This window comes from Fukomys damarensis, unplaced genomic scaffold (assembly GCF_012274545.1).
Source record: "Fukomys damarensis isolate Sample0158 unplaced genomic scaffold, DMR_v1.0_HiC HiC_scaffold_19, whole genome shotgun sequence".
Classification (NCBI taxonomy): Eukaryota; Metazoa; Chordata; class Mammalia; order Rodentia; family Bathyergidae; genus Fukomys; species Fukomys damarensis.
This window is the reverse complement of record NW_022900931.1, coordinates 7,085,073-7,104,360: the sequence shown is the minus strand read 5'-3', so window position 1 is coordinate 7,104,360 and position 19,288 is coordinate 7,085,073. Positions and strand designations below refer to the sequence as shown.

General features: G+C 36.7%; 1 protein-coding gene across 1 annotated transcript in view; it reads right to left on the bottom strand.

Annotated features, from left to right (window-relative positions):
- St13 (ST13 Hsp70 interacting protein) overlaps positions 1 to 19,288 on the bottom strand; it is a 31,842-nt gene that overhangs the window by 5,545 nt on the left and 7,009 nt on the right. The window contains exons 2-10 of the mRNA XM_010612296.3: positions 18,475 to 18,535; positions 16,122 to 16,197; positions 14,028 to 14,098; positions 9,501 to 9,567; positions 6,450 to 6,534; positions 6,209 to 6,319; positions 3,784 to 3,886; positions 2,247 to 2,363; positions 1,491 to 1,539 (exon numbers count right to left, since the gene is read on the bottom strand). Coding sequence (XP_010610598.1) covers positions 1,491 to 1,539; positions 2,247 to 2,363; positions 3,784 to 3,886; positions 6,209 to 6,319; positions 6,450 to 6,534; positions 9,501 to 9,567; positions 14,028 to 14,098; positions 16,122 to 16,197; positions 18,475 to 18,535 — 740 coding nt within the window. The remainder of the gene's footprint in view (positions 1 to 1,490; positions 1,540 to 2,246; positions 2,364 to 3,783; positions 3,887 to 6,208; positions 6,320 to 6,449; positions 6,535 to 9,500; positions 9,568 to 14,027; positions 14,099 to 16,121; positions 16,198 to 18,474; positions 18,536 to 19,288) is intronic.

The following is a 19,288-nucleotide window of genomic DNA, read 5'->3' as shown; positions in this document are numbered from 1 at the left end:
TTTAAAAACCAAAACTGAATCTAGTATTATTGATGTAGGACAGTACTGTATCATACCTCTATGAATGTAAAATATCTAGTACCTGCTTTATCAGAGCTACATATAATGATATTACTCTAGAATGTTCTCTTTCCAGACGATGATTAAGAGCCTAATAGAAAAAATGGTGCCAGGTACTACAGCAGCAACAGAACTTTGCTGTTCTCTGGATATTATTCTTTTCTTTGGTTTTTTTTGGTTTTTTTTTAATGGAATGTGCTGAATGTCTATAATTTTGTTCAGACGACTGCAGAACCTGGAAAAGCTGTTGCTGCTATCAATGCATAACATACTATTATTAGTCTTTATGTATACACGTATACACACACACACACACACACACACACACACAAACTGAATTTTGGGAAACTTTAACGGTGCTGCCAACTTTGGAAAAAGTCATCCCAATTTACTGTGTTGGCTTGGCATTGTAGAGAAATGGACAACCATATTGGTCTAGAAATGTTAATTTATTTTTATCTTTTTTTTTTTATGTGTACAGGGGTAACACATCGTACTAAATATGTAAGGTCATATCTACGTGGGTTTGATTACAGAAACTAATAAAGTATTCTCTAAATAATGAAAAAAGAATAAGATAAGACTATAAGAGCGAGAAGCAATTTAAATATATTCAGGGACCATTTTCATCTCCAGAATTAAGGATTATTTTGATGTTACATCATTGCCTTTTCTCTTTTACTTTCCTTTTTAGTTTTATTTTAGGATTCCCTATTTTTAATGTTCATACAGAGATTTCTCTAACTGAAATACCAAATAGTTTCTTTGGTGTGAAAAACTACAATAGTACACAGGATCCTAATGAGATAATTAATAATGTGAAATAGGAAGTAAAGGGCTAAAGGTGTAAGGAAAGTGGGAAGGGTGGGGGAAAGGTAATAAGGGAGAGGAAAAAAATATGAAAAACTGAAAAAATGGAAATAAAGTGTTTGTAAATGGGGAGGGGAGGAGCGGGAGGAGGGAGGGCAGGGACAAGGGGAAAAATGAGAATCAAGACTTATTATGTAAAGGTACAGAATCCCAATGATGAATGTAATTGTATTGTATACCTAGATTGTACCAATAACCTCAATAAAAAGAAAAAAAAAAGAATGAAGTGCTGAACAGGGAAGGTTGTATACCCTTATATTCTGCTGGCAGAAGTGTATATGTGTACAACCCTTTTGAACACCAATTTGTCACTTTTCAACCACATATGGGAAATTATATTAAAGGAATAATTTAAAAGGAGGAAAAACTAACTATATGCACTAAAGTGATGAAGTTACCATCAAAAGCCAAAGAATTATATATACTTTATATGTAAATGAATGATCGAAGAAGGCAAAAGAAAAAAAAAAGAAAAAAGAAATATACATCAGAGCCTTCAAAATCAGAATATATCTTAATTATTTACAGTACCAATAGTTTTACTTTTTCTTCATATATACCTGGAAAAGATCCATACTGAGCTCCTGACTGTCGTCTGGCTTCTTCCTCCTTAAAAAGAAAAAAAAAAAAAAGGAATAAATTATATAATGAGCACGCAGGGAAGTTTGCGTCCACCCCTAATCAACACATTCAAATTCATAGAAAAGTTATATCAGACTAAAGGATATAGCCCCCCTCCCTCTTTCTTTCTTGACAGGGTTTATATATCCCAGGCTGGCCTCAAACTTGCACTGATCTTCCTGCCTGGAATCACAGGTGCCACCAAGTGACAGACTCAACGTCTTTCCTTAACAGCCAGGAATCCATTGTTTTAACTAAAGGAATCAAATAATTCTGGGCAAACATCCTCAAGAACCACCACTTAGTCATATCCTATTCCCAAATTTTGATTTTAGAGAAACATTACAAACAAGAATGAACCTAGGAATTAAAATAGTACCCAAGGGCCAGAGATTTAGCTCAGCCGTTCGGTGGCCTATCTCGCAAGCCCAAGGACCTGAGTTCAATCCCCAGTACCACACAAAAAAAAAGTACCCTAAAGCTCTGACACCCAGTTTACGAATGTGGTTTTGTTTTATACAGAATCTACTAAAATCTACTAATCTACTTCAGCACCTTTTCATGGATTAGCTATAGAAAGTTTACCCTCTGGTGGGCTGGAGATATAGCTTAGTAGCAGAGTGCTTGCTTAAATGCACAAGGCCCTGGGTTCAATTTCTAGCACTGCAAATTTAAAAAAAAGAAACAAATATTACCCTCTGGGCTCTTTCATGCTCTTCTCGAGCCTTCTTAACCCTTTCTATTCTTTCTTTGATTTCTCGTTCTTCACGTTTTCGTTCATACTTTCTCCGATGTTCAGCAATTTTCTGGGCCTAGAATAAGAGCCACAGAAAGTAAGTTGCTCCAAATATTACATAAGGTCAACACAAAAGAGTAACTTTTATTTGTGGAGAGTTAATTCAGTATGTAGTTACTTAAAAAAAAAAAAATGACAGTTTTATATTATAGAAAAATACCTAATGGCCAGGGATTTAGCTCAGTGTGTCACTACCTGCTTCGCAAGTGCAAGGACCCAAGTTTGATCCCCGGTAACAAAAACAAAACAAAACAAAACAAAACTAACACAAACTCAGGCTTTAACAAGACCAACAGCAAGTGCACGAAACACTGAGAACAAGAAAAGAAGGATGTATAGTTAGAAATGCTTTACTCCTCAAACAACAGTCTAAGCTGAAGGACAAAAAAATGGGCTCATCGCAGTACAATTCTTGCTTAGTAGTTTCTACCAGCTGTGTAGTGTTAGGAATTCAGAAATTACACTGGGTCAGGAGGAAAACTATCATTAGTGATGTATGCCATGGGAAGGCAGACATCAGAAACACACATATCAGGTATTTGCAGTCTAAGTTTCCTCATCCATAAAATGGGGGAGGAACCCAGAAACACTTAAGTCTTTTTTTTTTTTGGTACCGGGGATCGAACTCAGGTCCTTGAGATTGCGAGACAGGTGATGGAACCACTGAGCTAAATCCCTGGCCCAGAAACTCTTAGTCTTGAGGCTAGGGATGAAGCTCAGTAAAAGAACTTTTCCAGCATTCACAAGCTCCTGAGTTGAATACCCAGCACTGCAAATAAAAAACAAAACCTTGGGAATCATTTCTTGAAATCACAATCTCCCACAAAGCTGAAGCACACAAATGCTTTAAAATTATTTTACCAATTCTAAATAGATTCATAATCACCTTAGAACATTCTACATCAGTGGTGGCAAACCTATGGCATACATGTTACTGTGTTTCTCATTTAAGACAAAAGATGTTAATATAGAGTTCTAAACTTAAAATGTCAGTACTGTATTCAGGTTTAAAGTGTTGACACTTTGGAACACAAGTGGATTTTTGGGTTGTGGTTGGGCACTCAATCCCTAAAAGGTTCAATATCACTGTTCCAGATTTTGGATTCAATACTATACAATAGTATACACCTATGGTACAGAAAGACAAACTAGAGGTGATCTTGGGTCATATTTTGTAGATTTTCTAGTTCTTTCCTTGGAAACCTGCCTTTTCCATTTCTGATGCTCCAGTTTTATTTCCACTGTGGTTTTGCAAACAAATAAGAGCTTGCTCTAATGCAGCACAAGAGACAAAAGTGTAAAAGCTTACTTAAATTTTAAGAGTCGAAAGTTCAGTGAACATCTAAATCTTTCTTTACATCTATTTCAAGTAAATTATGGCTGCTGGGGCCTAAGTACTTGAGCCAATGACTTTCCTTTTCTCTGCACGAACATACCCTTGGCTGAACTTCTTTCAGCATTGCACTCGCATCTTCATCATAATCCAGTTTACAGGCAAGGGCAAGATCATGGGCTGCTTCTTCCCAATGGCCCAGAAGTCTGAAACACATACACACTCATTGTAAGTCTTTCACATATTCATTCTAGTAGCATGAACTCTTTCTTCCAGATAAAAAAAGTACTGTCCTAGATTGAGTTACATATTAATAAAATTTCATCAACCAATTCAGTATTATGTTACTGTGTTGCCCAATTCTATAAAAACTTGAAGGAGTTTAAATTTCCTCAATGGCAACTCTGAAGTTGCTCTCCTATTTAATTAAAAAAAAAATTAACAGCTAAAATATAAGCCAGGCACGGTGCTGCATGCCTGTGATCCTAGCATTTGGGATGCTAGGCAGTGTGATCAACATGAGTTTGATGCAAGCCTGAAGTACAGAATGAGTTCAAGGCCAGGCTGGAATAAATAGCAAAACCGGTCTCAAAAACTATAAATAAATAGCTTTCTTAATTCAGAAGACATCAAAAAAAGTAGAGTAGTCATTTTATTTTCTTTTTGATTTTTTGACACAGGGTCTCACTATGTCACTATGTAGTTCAGGCTGCCCTCAAACACACAGTGATCCCCCTGCCTCAGCCTGAGCATGCACCACCAAACCTTGACAGCAGTAATTTTCAACTCACCAAAAAGACTGACATAATATACACATAAGGACGTTACTTTCCTTGAAATCACAGGGAAAAAAACTAAGTATAAATGTGCTCTTTATTGGAGGGAGGGGGAGAATGAGTCAAAAATAAGGTTGGCAGGGGCCAGGGATTTAGCTCAGTGGCACACTCCTGCCTGGCAAGTACAAGGTCCTGAGTTAGTTCTCCGGTACCAATTAAAAAAAAAAAAAAAAACAGGCTGGCAGGGTAGGTAAGAATGGGATGCAACAGATGGTAATGGAAATGTGAGTTCTCTGAGTATACTTTTAATTCAGCTTTGCCTCTTCAACTGATAAAATTAAGTATTATTTATTCAAACAATAATAAAACTAGAAAAGATGAAAATAAATCAGAAACTTGAACACAAACAGAAATAAAAGACTAACTATACCACAAGGATAACAAACAACTGAATTCAAGTAACTTTTTCAGTTATTTTAACTGGGCCAGGGATTTGACTCAGTGGTTCTACCACTTGCCTTGCAAGTGCAAGAGCCCAAGTTTGAGCCCCAGTACCAAAAAATAAAATAAAATAATTAAGTTATTTTAACTATTTTAAGTGGAATATATTCTAAGGATGAGAACTATGCTCAAAAATGAACCCTTCAAACTTTGGAGGACTTAAGTGTAAATGAATACATTAGGGTCAAAGATTTTGCATATATGAGAAAAGGGTGAAAAATACAAAATAAATGACAAAAAGGAAAACACTTATTGCTAAATTTTATTTTTTTATTTTTAGTACCAGGGATTGAACTTGGGACCTTGCACTTAAAAAGGCCGGCAGTGGAACAACTGAGCTAAATCCCCAGCCCCCTGAAAGAAGTTTTTGCCTAGTACTGCTCACTGGAATGATAGCAATGACATACCATGAATGCACCTTGCTCCCCAAATCTCAGCTTTCACTAAAACAAATGACAGCTTCTTGGAAAAATGGTTTAATAATTCTGCCACAGACAAAGTTCAAGATAAGTGCATGTTACCTTATAAAAAAAGGCATACTTGAAGACTGGTGGGAATTCAAAAGGCTCAACTAAAACATGTGAGATTTTCCTATCCCACATAGCATTCATAAGATTTAAACTTTTTACCTTTCTTTTTGACATGTCTTTATAAAAATCAGTAGTTATCTGAGTCAGCTAACACAGTTGTCCCCAAGAACATCTATCTTCATCTCTACACAAACCTTAAATATATAGCTTTTTAAATCAGGTAAGACATAAATTTCATCCCTAAAACACAAATATTCATTTGTGAAACACTAAATTTTGCCAAAAGGAATGATTATTAAGAGCTGAGGATAAGTTCACTGTTGGGTTCAATCTCCAGTACTGCAAAACAAAACAAAAAAACAAAACAACCCAGCCAGAAATGCTGGTGGATGCCTAAGGTCTAAGACAAAGGATCATCTTGGAGGGCAAATTTGCAAGAAGCTTTCTCAAAATAAAAAGGCCCTGGGCTCAATCCTGGTATCTAAATAAATATAAACAGGGCTGGGGATTTAGCTCTGTGGTGCCACCACCTGCCTTACGAGCGCAAGGTCCTGAGTTCAATTCCCAGCACCAAAATACATACATACATACATACATACATACATACATACCTGTCAGTATATATTTATATCATACATACATACATACATACATACATACATACATACCAGTAAAAATATATTTACAGAGTTCTGAAAATAATCAAACTCTACTAATTTACCTGTGTGCTTTCCCTCGCCACTTGTACGGCTGGGCTGAATCGGGATTTATTTCAATGGCTCTGTCACAATCTCGAATGGCAGCATTTGGCTTCTGCAATTTGATGAAGACACTAAAAAAAATGATTGATTTTTTAAAATATACATTTTAAACAGTAAGATCTTTTGGCATTACCAGAGAATTAATTGCATTTAAACAAATGAGAAAAAATTATTCACTGGGGTGCTATTTGGAGTTCTCACCTGGCTCTCTTGGCATACAGAATGGCCAGGCGAGGATTCAGCTTAATGGCATCTGTGAACAAGTCAATGGCTTTCTGTAGTTCACCTAAAATGAAAAAAAGTTAGTGAGAAATATTTAGAAGATAAAAATATTAAAAAAATAATTTGATTGCTTATCCAATTATTTTACATTCTTCTTTAAACCCACTAAAAGAGGAAGAGCACTAAGAGTAAGGGTACAGTTCAGTGCTAGAATAATTGTTAAGCAGGTGAGAGCATCTTTGGAATCACAAAAAAGAAAATAAGCCAGATGTGGTGGTGGATGCCTTTAACTCCAGCATTCTGGGAAGATCACAAGTTCCAGCTCAGGCCATGCAACTTCGCAAGACTAAAAGCAATACACCAAAAAACAAAAGCCTCAGCCCTTAAATTCCTACCCCATCTCCAAATCTAATTTCTCATCTGTATCTTCTCAAGCAAATAAAAGATTCTTCGTTTATTTTTATTTAGCTCCTTCAGGAGTTGGCAAACTTTCTGAAAGAGCCATATAACTATTTTACCCTTGGCAGACCATACAGTCTGTCTTAACTACTCAAAGATACAACTGTCATGGAAAAGCAGCCACAGTTAAATGTCAGACCTGGAATTCGAACACTGGTGCACAGTCTACTCTTTAACTATACTTCTGTCTCTGCAAGTAAAAGCATCTTTGCCAACTCTAGGCGGGGTTTGAGTTGATAATCTCTGGCTAAGTGCTTGTTTTATCACTTAGATACTGCAAAAATTGCACAAATTCTAAAATTAGAACTAGATCAAATTTATACATGAGTAAAAAGCTTAGAAAGAAAGCAAAACAAAAACATGATTTATTAGGTGGGGGGGTTCGTTTTCATTATTGAACACTGGTAATACAAACTTTTTAAAAAAGAGAGAAAAATATACCAAAATGAGTGATAAAGTGAAAACATGGCAAAAATCCTGTGCAAGTCACAACGTTTTTTTTTTGGTACCGGGGACTGAACTCAGGACCTTGTGCTTTCTTTTTTTTTTTTTTTTTTTTTTTTTTTTTGTTTGTTTGTTTGTTTGTTTTTTGAGACAGGGTCTCACTATGTAGTTGAGACTGACCTAGAAATCACTATGTAGCCCAGGCTAGTCTCGAACTCACAGCGATCCTCCTGCCTCAGCCTCCCAAGTACTGGGATTACAGGCGTGCACAACCATGACCAGCTCTTGGACCTTGTGCTTTTGCCAGGGAGTCAGCGGAACCACTGAGCTAAATCTCTGGCCACGTTACAACCTTTTTAAACTCCCAGGTTTTTAATCAAGAAATTAGTTTTATGAGGTTTTAATGAAATAATGTACACCAAAACATTACACTGTCAGGCATGCAGGGTAGTAAATAAATGTTGAATAAATAGTAACCTTAGGTGGTAGGGAAATTAAAAATATTATAGAAAATGATTAGTTAGGAAGAGTGCTAGGTAGAAATAAGTCATAAATCTGAATTTTAAAAAGGTGACAAGGGCCCAGGATTTAGCTCAGTGGGGCCACTGCCTGCTTTGCAAGCATAAGTTCCCAAGTTAAATCCCTAGGACTTAAAAAAGAAAAAAAAAGAGTGACAAAAAGCTATCTAAGAGGGCAGGGGATGTAGCTCAGCGGTAAAGCACATGCTTGGGAATCTCAAGGCCCTGAACTCAACTCTCAGTACCGAAAAAAAAAAAAGCTGAGAAGGAGTTAAGCATGAGTAAAGGAACATCCTAGGACAGTGAGATCTGACAGGAATAAAGATTAACATTCAAAAAGAGAAAACAAAAATGAGAAAGTGAAATAAGGAAAATGGCTAGCAGGCTGACATGCTATAAATGAATATTTTCAAAATGTATATACCTGCCAGCCGTGGTAATACATGTCTGTAATCTCAGCACTCAAATGGCTATGGCAGAAGGATCACTTTGAGTTCAAGGCCAGCCTGGGCTACATAGTGAGTCCAAGGCCAGCCTGAACTACACAGTGAGATGGTCTCAAAAAAATAAAAGTATGTACAAATGGTCATATTGTAAGAAAGTAATAATATATAAAGCAGTTCTTAGTAAAGAAAACAGGGATTTCAGGTAGGCAAACTATTAATGCAATGGCAACAAAAACAGTATAAGCACGTGGTAAGGACCTAAACTAAGAAGGTGGTAGGATTACAAAAAAAGAACTGAATGTGTTTGCCAACTTGGACAGCAATACTGACCTCATCCTAAAATAAACTTCAGTCATCTCAATCTATTATACATGAAGTCAAAATGCAAATCAGCCTTGTGATGGCATCTATTTAACTGCAACTCAATGACATTCCAGTCATACCACTACATAAAGGTGCACATTAAATGATACTGGTAGTATGAGCCAGGCATGCCGACACACGCCTGTAATCCCAGCACCTGGGAGGCTGAGGCAGGAGGATCGCTGTGAGTTCGAGACCAGCCTGGGTTACATAGTGAGTTTCAGGGAGATCCGAACAACATACTGAGACCCTGTCTCAAAAAATATTTAAATAAATAAATGTATAAATAACACTGGTAGTAGTAACAGCATCTGAGTTTTTAAATTTAAAATGGCTTTTTAATTAAAACTGATAAACATTACACATTATACTATCAATCCTCTCATTCTGACAGAATTTTATGAAAATCTAACATACAAGAATTAAAAAGTGTTAAATGTCTAGAAATACCATCTGTCAAGAGTATTTACTATGTAAAATTCATAGGTCATCGCTCATCTTGAAAAGTCACTCATCTTTTAACACTTTCTCAGTGGAGTTAACACCAGTGACACTCTCAGGCAAGCAGAGGCTGTGAGCGACACCAGGATCTATCCAACCTCCACAGAAAGGTTACTGAAACTCAGTGATTTCAGCCTCGTTATCAACAAGAAAGAGGTGGTTGGATAACAGGGCACAATCTGCTCCAGTATACTAAAATAATAAATGTAAGTTTCCTTCAAATTTCCCACTATTTAATAATCACTGCAATAGGAAACATTCACACTATATAGTTATGTAGCAAGGAGAAAAAAAATTACCATCATTTAGAGCATCAATGGCAGCCCCTTTCTTTTCATTTGCTTGATCCATCATCTCTTCAGTTATCTGACAGGAAATAGAGAATTATCTTAGAAGCAGCAGAGGAATGGGAAAAAAAAGAATCAAGCTGTATTATGTATAGGTACAAATTCCTTACGATGAATGTGATCATCATGTGTATCAAAACTGTACTAATAAAATTAATGAAAAAAATAAAAAAGAAGTAGCAGAGAAAGCAAGAAAAGGAAGCAATTTGGGCTTTCTGAGGAAGGAGGAAGTTATGACCCACATTTTCATTATTCATTTGTCTCCAGAAAATAAAGGATAATTATAGTAACTCCTGAGAATTTACACAGAATGAGCTTGAAACTTCAGTTAGTGTTTTTGACAGGATCTCGCTTTGTACAGTTCAGGTTGGCTTCAAACTTGTGGTGATCCTCCTGCCTCAGCCTCCAGAATGCTGGGATTACAGGCATGCACTACCATGCCTAGCAAACTTGGACCTTTTATACTAAACAAATTTTACTCTCTTCCTTCTGCCCTTGATAGCCTCTGCTTTGCTTCATCTCCAATTTTAGTATATATGCTGCTGAAGCAAGCACTGCTCCATCTCCAATGCATGTTGCTCTGTTGTAGTTTTACCACCTCCCCCATGGCTATCCATAAATATCAAATCCAATCACCTCACAAAGATTTCAACTAAATCCATTTAAGTTTGAATCCTCAGAAGAGAAAGGTCTCACTCATTCTTTTATTTCCATAAAAATCAACTGAGCACCTGTACTAGACAAAACAAACAGAAGATGTTGGCAGCATAGGGGTTAGTTGGAAAACTTACAGCAAGTATCTTGTCTTAAATGCTAAGTTCAGGAGCAGTTCCTTCTATAATCACTACTGTGTGAAACAATTAAGTGGAGAAGCTGGAGAATTCATTGAGAGAATGAGCTGACACGTTTAAGGAACTGAAGGAAAGATGCAAACTATCTAGAAAATCCAATGCAACTGTCAAGTTATTAGAGCTAGGAAAATAACTCAATGAAAGTGCCAGGTGCAAGAGCAATATACAAAAAACAATTTTAAAAAGTTCCTAGATAGATGGAGCAATGCATGGCTATAATCCTAGCACTCAGGAAGGCCAAGGCAGGAAGACTGTAAATTCAAACTTAAACTGGGCAATTTCGTAAGACCTGCTCACACACACACACACACATTCCACAAAAAATTAGCCACCCTAGAAACTAAAACTATCAACCACAGTTTCTAAGATCATACAAGACCACCATGGGGGAAAAAACCTAAAATTCTATTAAAGAACAAAAAACAACTTCAAGAAACTTCTTTTGGGGGGTACTGGGGATCGAACTCAGGATCTTGTGCTTGTGAGGCAGGTGGCAGAACCACTGAGCTAAATCCCCAGCCCTAAGAAACTTTGATATACAACATATTCATCAAAAAGAGACCACTGTGAATATTTCAATATACCTTCAACTTACTTAGTAAATGCAAGCAATTCCAACAAAACTCCTTTGACAAAATTACTAAAGCTTTTAAGGGAAAAATTAATTTATCAGCTAATAAGACATTCTATACAAAGCTAGAGTAATTTTAGAAAATTATTAAAAGAAATGAAAGACCTAGCCAAGTATGGTAGTGCACACTTGTAATCCTAGTACTTATGAGGACTGTCCAGAGGGTCATTATGAATTTAAAGCCAGCGTGGGCTAGGAAGTGAGTTCATCAAGGCTAGCCTAAATCTCATAAGGAGATCCTGTCTCAAAACAAACAAAAGACTTCTGCTTAGGCAGCATGGCATACATCAGTGATGGCAAACTTATGGCACACGTATTAGTGTGTTTTTCTTTTAAGACAAAAGATATTAATGTAGAACTGGTTTTTTTCTAAACTAAAACCTCAGTATTCAGGTTTAACTGCAGTATATAAGTGGGTTCTATTTGTTTTAAGATAGGGTCTTCTATGTAGTCCTGGCTGGCTTTGAACTCACTACGTATCCCAGGCTGGCTTCAAACTCATGAGGATCCTCCTGCCTCAGCCTCCTGAGTGCTGGGATTACAGGTATACAAAAGTGAGCTTTGGGTTGCAGTTTGGCACTCATCCTCTAAAAGGTTTACCATCACTGGTACATATGATAGAAGAAATCTAAAAACAACCAAGTCATCTTTGCTCGACCAATGTACATATCTTCACACAAGATTGGATGAAGGCTGAAATTCAGTGAGGTAACCAAGAGTTCAAACTGCTTTTGACTTAGAACCATCAAACCTAGTAACTTACAACTTTGCTTTTGAGGGAAATACAGGGCACTGGAGACGAAGTATAGATTCAGATGAAGAGAAAGTAGACGACCTAACCAGACAATGCCCAAATAAGGCTTGAGCTCCAAATGTCTACACAGGCAAGTATAACTGTACATCAAAAATAAACCTGTCTCACATAAACTGTCAGTCAAATGCAGAAGAGACAAAAAATCTCTCCTGAAAAATTCAACACCACGTGCAAGACTGTTCACCTGCAGATCCACATTACCTGGTTACTAAACAAATACACAAAAATATCATGCTGACAATTTAAAGTGATCCTTCAGCTGGTAGTGCCAATTCTGACTTTTATTAGAAACAAATATTTCTTTTTGGAAGAATCTACCTTCTAACCAGACCTCAAACTTTCCACAGGCAAAGTTCTAAAGCACTTACTGTCAAAATCATACACACACACACAAAAGTAATCAAGGTACTACTGTGGACAAAGGAACCAGAAAAAATGACAGAACAAGACTAGCAAAAGCCCAGCAAAGCATTTAATGTGTTTAATAAATGGAAACTCTGAAAATAAGTAAAGAGCAACACACTTAGAAATAACCAAGACTTCCAGAAGCATCAAAATGAAAACCATAAACATTCCAATTCAATCACCAACAGAATAGACAGACATAGTCAGCACAGTGATACAATAAATAAATAAGGCTTTAGAGTAAAAAAGGTTAAGCTGGGCGTGGTGGCGTATGCCTGTAATCCCAGCACTCAGGAGGCTGAGGCAGGAGACTGAGGAAGAAGGATGCTGTGATTTCAAAACCAGCCCAGGCTACATAGTGAGTTCCAGGTCAGTCTCAACTACACAGTGAGACCCTGTCTCAAAAAACAAAAAACAAAACAAAGCCCAATAATATATTTTCTAGATAGTTCATGTCAACTTGAGATTATAGCCTCCCCCTAACTTGTTTTAAATTTAATGCAATTCTAAGGGGAGGGAGGCAGAGGTGGACCCAATTTTAGAAAAAAGAGGACTTGACAATCCGGTCCTAAACTTTATATTGAAAACCCAAAAGGCCAATGACAGCCCCTAAAAGATCCAGCCATATATGGAAACAGTATTATTTTAGCATTGGTGAGGAAAAGAACTCTTCAATAATGGTACTTCAAGTAAATTACAGGTGCAAGGCAAACAAAATTTTCAGAAGGGGAAAACAATTTATTACAGCAATGACAACCTTGAGGTAATAAAAGCATAAAAATAAAAGCAACAATTTAACTACATTAAAAAAGATACTGTTCATTCAGACAACATAAGTGAAGACAGCCACAAAAAGATATATGTAACACAGGTAACAAATGAATTGCTAGTGTCGAAAAAGTAGTAAAATGAAGTAGAAATCAGCAAGAAAAAGACAGGAAACCTAGTGTAAAAATTGAGAAAAAGACTTCACAAATGCACGTGAATGACCAAGATATTTGAATGTATATACCTAGCCTAATTAGATATCAGGAATATACAGATTAAAAGCTATAAGAACATAATTATTTCATACAAAACTGGTAAAGATAAAAGCTGATGGTATGAAGTGTACAGAATACCAACAAATCTTTTAAGTTGTTATTACAATTAAGATTTTCTGAACCTTTTTCCTTATCAGCCAAATTCTTTCTGAACATTTTTCTCTAATTCCCATTTCCCTATTTTAAAACCATATGTTAAAAGCCGGGAATGGTGGCGCATGCCTGTAATCCCAGCACTCAGGAGGCTGAGGCAGGAGGATTGCTGCAAGTCTGAGACCGGCCTGGGCTACATAGTGAACTCCAGGTCAGTCTCAACTACAAAGTGAGACCCTTTCTCAAAAAACCAAAACCACAGAAAAAATAAGGAGCATCAGATACCCCATTAAGGGGCAATTTTACCTGTAGATATATATACTTTAGGTGGACTCTACAGCTTAACAGTCAAGCTAGAGGGAAACTGAAGATCAGGTAAAGCAAATATAAATAGATTTCAGATAGTAGTAGAGAACATGGTTAAAAATAAAAATTTTCACAAATATTTTAGATAGCAAAGTAAAACGCTTGGCTAAAAAAAAAAATCAAAACAAACAGTAAGACCAAAAAGAAATATAATGTCTTCAGTCAGTGAAAGATTTAGTAAATTCTTTTCCTGTCAAAGTCATGTCATAAAGTAATTCAAATATCAGAAACTTTCATATGCCTTACAATAAACACAAAATAAGTAACTGAACTTACCTCTACATTTTCATCTCCCATTTCTTGAGGGGTATCAGTGTCTGGTTCAATTACGCCTTCATTGTCGATTTCTGCCAAAGTTTAGAAATGGTAAGACCTGTGTTGTACAACATAATACCCAGGACCTACAGGAAATTATCATAAATCCTTTTCCTTGCTTTTGTCAGGGTCATGCTATGTAGTCCTAGCTGGCCAAGAATTTATGATTTCTAGATTGAATTTGCAATCCTTCTACCTCAGACTCCCAAGTGCCACCATGCCCTGCCAAAAACTAATTAAAAAACGATGAAGTATGGACAGTGCAACTGCAATGAGTTATTTTAACTGTTAATTAAATATTTAAGTGCGGTAAATATTTCACTATTAAATATAACTTTACTATTTTCATAAGACTACCACTTTACTGTCACATCATGTCAAATACTTTTAGTGGATTGCAGAGGATATGTTGGGAGTGTGGGTTCTAGTGCTAGAGAAACACCACTGAGTGAGTGCAACAAAATGACTCATTTCAAATAATTTTCTGCATAATGATGTACTACAATATGGTTTTTAAAAATACTTTATGCAGATAATACAAGTTAACAATCAAACAGTACTAATAAAAGCTTTTTCTTTTTTTTTGGTACCGGAGATCGAGCTCAGGTCCTTGTGCTTGTGAGGCAGGCACCGGAACCACTGAGCTAAATCCCTGGCCAATAAAAACCTTTCAATACATCTACTTGCACCTTTAAAAACAATATGGACACGGGCTGGGGATTTAGCTCAGTGGTTCTGCTGCCTGCCTTACAAGCGCAAGGTCCCGAGTTCGATTCCTGGTACCAAAACAAAAAAAAAAAGGAAGAAAGAAATGGAGCTTGTCTCATTATGAAATAGGTTGCTCTGTGTACACAAAATGCTTCTTGATGGAGCACTGGTAAAAAATTATTAATGCAATTATGAAAATTATAGGACAAAAAGGCATTTCACCAAAAAATGGAAAGATCCTCAATTAACCCATCAAAATAACCTTTCTAACAATATCAAAGATCAACTCATATTGCTAAGTGTGGTGGTGCAAACCTGAAATTCTACCAGAGGGAGGCTGAGGCCAGGAGGATCACCAAGAGTTTGAGGCCAATCTAGAAAAACACAGTGTGAGTTCAAGGCCAGCCTGAACTATACAGCAAGAACTTGTCTTTAAAAAACAACAACAAGCTGGGTACGGCGCCTGTAATCCCAGCACTCGGGAGGCTGAGGCAGGAGGATCACCGTGAGTTTGAGACCAGCCTGGGCTGTAGTGAGTTCCAGGTCAGTCTCAACTACATAGTGAGACCCTGTCTGAAAAAAAAAAAAACAAAAACCACCACAAAACATGACTCAAATTAGAAAAGCTGAAAATATTTTTCTTCAGCTTTTAGTAGGTTCTGTGACATAAAAGACTACCCCATTATCAGGGTATATTTGAGTTTAACACACTGATTATTAATTAGGCCCAAAAAAACTCTGGCATAACAATTCTAAATATAAACCAGTTTTGTCAGCATGGATGCTATTACTAAAGAAAAATAATTTGTTGATCCAATCAGTTATTAGAAAAAAATTTAAAGCATGTTTAGCTAAGTGTGGTGGTACAAGCCTGTTATCCCAGCACTTGGGAGGCTGAGGCAAGAGGAATGCTTCAAGTTCAAGACCAGCCTAGACTACATAGTGAGATGCTGAATTACTTAGCAAGATCCTATCTCAAAAAAAAAGTATGTCTAGAACAACCTGGGTATGTGACCCAACATTTTCAAATGCAAATACCATGAAGTCTGCATTATTTCCAATGAAAATATAACATCTGAACTGAGTGATACCACATATGTGAAATACACTCTTGATTCTGAAGATTAATATAAAACAGGAGAAAAATAAGTCTTTTATAATTTATGATTGTTACAGGGATGTTAATATTTAGACCAATGTATCATTCATTAAAGTAAAAAATATACATGTGAATTCATTTCATCATCTTCTTTTTACTTAGTATTTTTATTACTGCTGATAGTCAATTTCATAAAAATCAACACAGGATCATATAAAGTTACCAAATACAAACTAGTGAATCCTCACCTAGATCACTTTCCTCACTTGATGGCTCGTCTGTTTTTATGTTTTCCTCTGTCTTCTTACCATCTGTTTTATCTTCCTAGCAAAGGGAAGGCAAACAGTGCTATCAATGTTTAGTAACATATCCAATATATTTACACTAACTTTTACAAATTTATGAGTAACTTTACATATATCAGTTATTAATGTTCCAGGTTCATTTTGGTAAACTAATTTTTTATTTGCATTTCTCCTTTTTAATTATAGGTCTAGTCCTATATCCAAATCTTTTTTGCTTTGGTACCGGGGATCAAACTCAGGACCTTGCACTTGTGAGGCAGGAGGCAGAACCACTGAGCTAAATCCTCGGCCCTCCTATATACAGATCTTTAAGACAATGCATTTTAGAACTTAAAAGTTCTTGGATTTTATAAAATGAATACTCTGGAGATACCATGTATTATACAACACCCTTAATGGGCACTGCAGCCTATAATGCTTCACAATCTGATTATTTCTGTATAATAATTTGAACATTCATAATTAGTAGTAAAAGACTATAACAGCTTAGTTCAGTGGTATGCTTGTAATCCCAGCTACTTGGGAGACTGAGGCAAAAGGATTGCTTGAGCCATGAGTTTGAAACCAAAATGGGCCCAAGCTAAAAAAACCAAGTACGGATCTGTGTAACAGTAAGTAACATACAAACAAAAATTCAAAGAATTTAGAAGAGGACATAATAGAAGGAAATTTCCTTCCCATCCTAAAAGTAACCAGTGTGGTTTCATGTATACCCCATTCTAGGATATTCTCTTATGTACATAAGAAAACTCTGCACTTTGTCTTTTCCAGCCAACAATACTGTGTATCTCAGCACACACCATTATCAACTCATCTGTCTATTCATTCAACTGTATGAATATATCTGAAATTATTTATTTAGGTTCCTTCTCCCTTTGTTTTTAAAGAACTGAAATCAAAGTCCTATATTATTATAAAATATTTGTTGAGTCCCTACCAAATGTACAAATGATACACATATACTGAAAAGACCAGTTATAATTTTAAAACAGCACATTTTATTAAAAAACATTTTGAGAACCAAGATCTGCCATGTAAAGGTACAAGATCCCAATGATGAATGTAACTGTAATGTATACTTAAAAATTGCCAATAAACTCAATGGGAAAAAAACCAAAACCAAAAAACATCTTTACCAGGAATATAGGTTCAACAATTTTGTCTCCATACAAGGATAAGTGGAAAATAGGGAAGACTTTAGAAAAAATTATGATGACATCTACAAAAAGGTACCTAACTACTTTTATGGGCCTCTGTGTATGTTTTCTCTTTTCACTCATTTATAGCTTTTATTTTTTCTTTTTCTTTTTTTCTGGTTTTTTGAGACAGGGTCTCACTATGTAGTTGAGACTGATCTGGAACTCACTATGTAGCCCAGGCTGGTCTCAAACTCACAGCGATCCTCCTGCCTCAGCCTCCCGAGTGCTGGGATTACAGGCATGCGTCGCCATGCCAGGCTCGTAACTTTTATTTTCATGTCGAAAATACAAAAACAAAAAACAAAACAACAAATTTTTCTAATCAGAAAACTTAGGAAAAAATCTTTCAGGTATGAAAGCAGAAAATGGGAGAAATAAAAAATACAGTCAAACTTTCAAGTTCCATTCCAGAAAAACATTTGTAAGTTGGATTAATTTCTAAATCCAACAAAGTGAGTCTTATAAAGTACCTGTGAAAGTTTGCAACTTGAATTTCGTAAGTCCCCATACTGAAGTTTTTCTGGGTTTGACTTTTTTTGAGGGAGGATCTTACTGTCTTCCACAGGATGGTCTCAAATTCCTGGGATCAACTGCTCCTCCTGTCTCAGTTTCCTGAGCTGGACTACAGGTGTGTCCAACTTGAAGAAAGCATTCTTGAAAGTACTCTTCCCCCCATCTCTAAACTTTAGCTACTGGCAACCTCCACCTCATTTTATTAATCCTTCTGCCCATTATGCTGGTTAACATCATAATTCACATTCAAAGTCATCCCTCAGGCTCAAGGCAGAAAAAAATTGAGAACTACTGACTTAAAATACTTGCTCATTTACTTTGCAATGCATAAGCCACTGAGCTACGCATAAAACATTTATTTATTTTAAGACATAGTAAACATGCTACTCCAAATTCTAAGTTTTCAATCAGCTTCTAGAGATTTAGTCTACACACAGAAATTTTACAAGGAGTGATAAAACTCTTAAAATGATCTCATTTCCAAGGGATACTGAGGATACTGGCAGTGGTATTTTAAGAGCAAAAATATCTTTAAAAATTCCAACAATACTTTCACACAACCCACAAACAAAATTAAAACTTACCTTGATATTTTCTTCTTCTGATTTAGCTTTATGAGTAGCAGGTGGTACTTTACCCCCCATGCTTAAGAGAAAAAAAAATTGTTTAGCAAATTAAAATTCACTAAGTCAAGCAACTTATTTATGCCTAAACGATGTTTAGAAGACTATTCTTCAAAATTTTAAATAAGGTTTCAATTAATTTGAATGCTTTATTATTATGGTTAAGTTTTTTAATCCACTTAAATTTTATTTTTAGCATACTGGTTAATGAAACCCTGTCCCTTCCAAACTTAACAAAGCAGGGCATGGTGACATACCTCCGTAATTCCAGCACTGGACAGGCTGAGGCAGAAGTATCATTGGGAGTTCAAAGCCAGCCTAGGCTACACAGAGAGTTCAAGTCTAGCCTGAACTACATAGTAAGACACTCTCAAAAAACCAAAACCAAAACCAAATCAAACAAAAACCTAACAAACATAATTATATAGCTTTTCTATGCCCATTCTCAGAGGAAATATAAAAGGCAAAGAACTCAACACGCAAGGACAAAATTATTCACATGAATTATTAGCTTAGATTTCAGTAGTTATACTGGCCATGGTGATACACACACCTGTAATCCCAGCACTCACACAGGCTGAGGCAGGAGAATCTCAAATTTGAACTCAGCCTGGGCAACTAATTTAAAAAGGGCAGCGGGGGGGGGGGGGGGGGGGGGGGGGGGGGGGGGGGGGGGGGGGGGGGGGGGGGGGGGGGGGGGGGGGGGGGGGGGGGGGGGGGGGGGGGGGGGGGGGGGGGGGGGGGGGGGGGGGGGGGGGGGGGGGGGGGGGGGGGG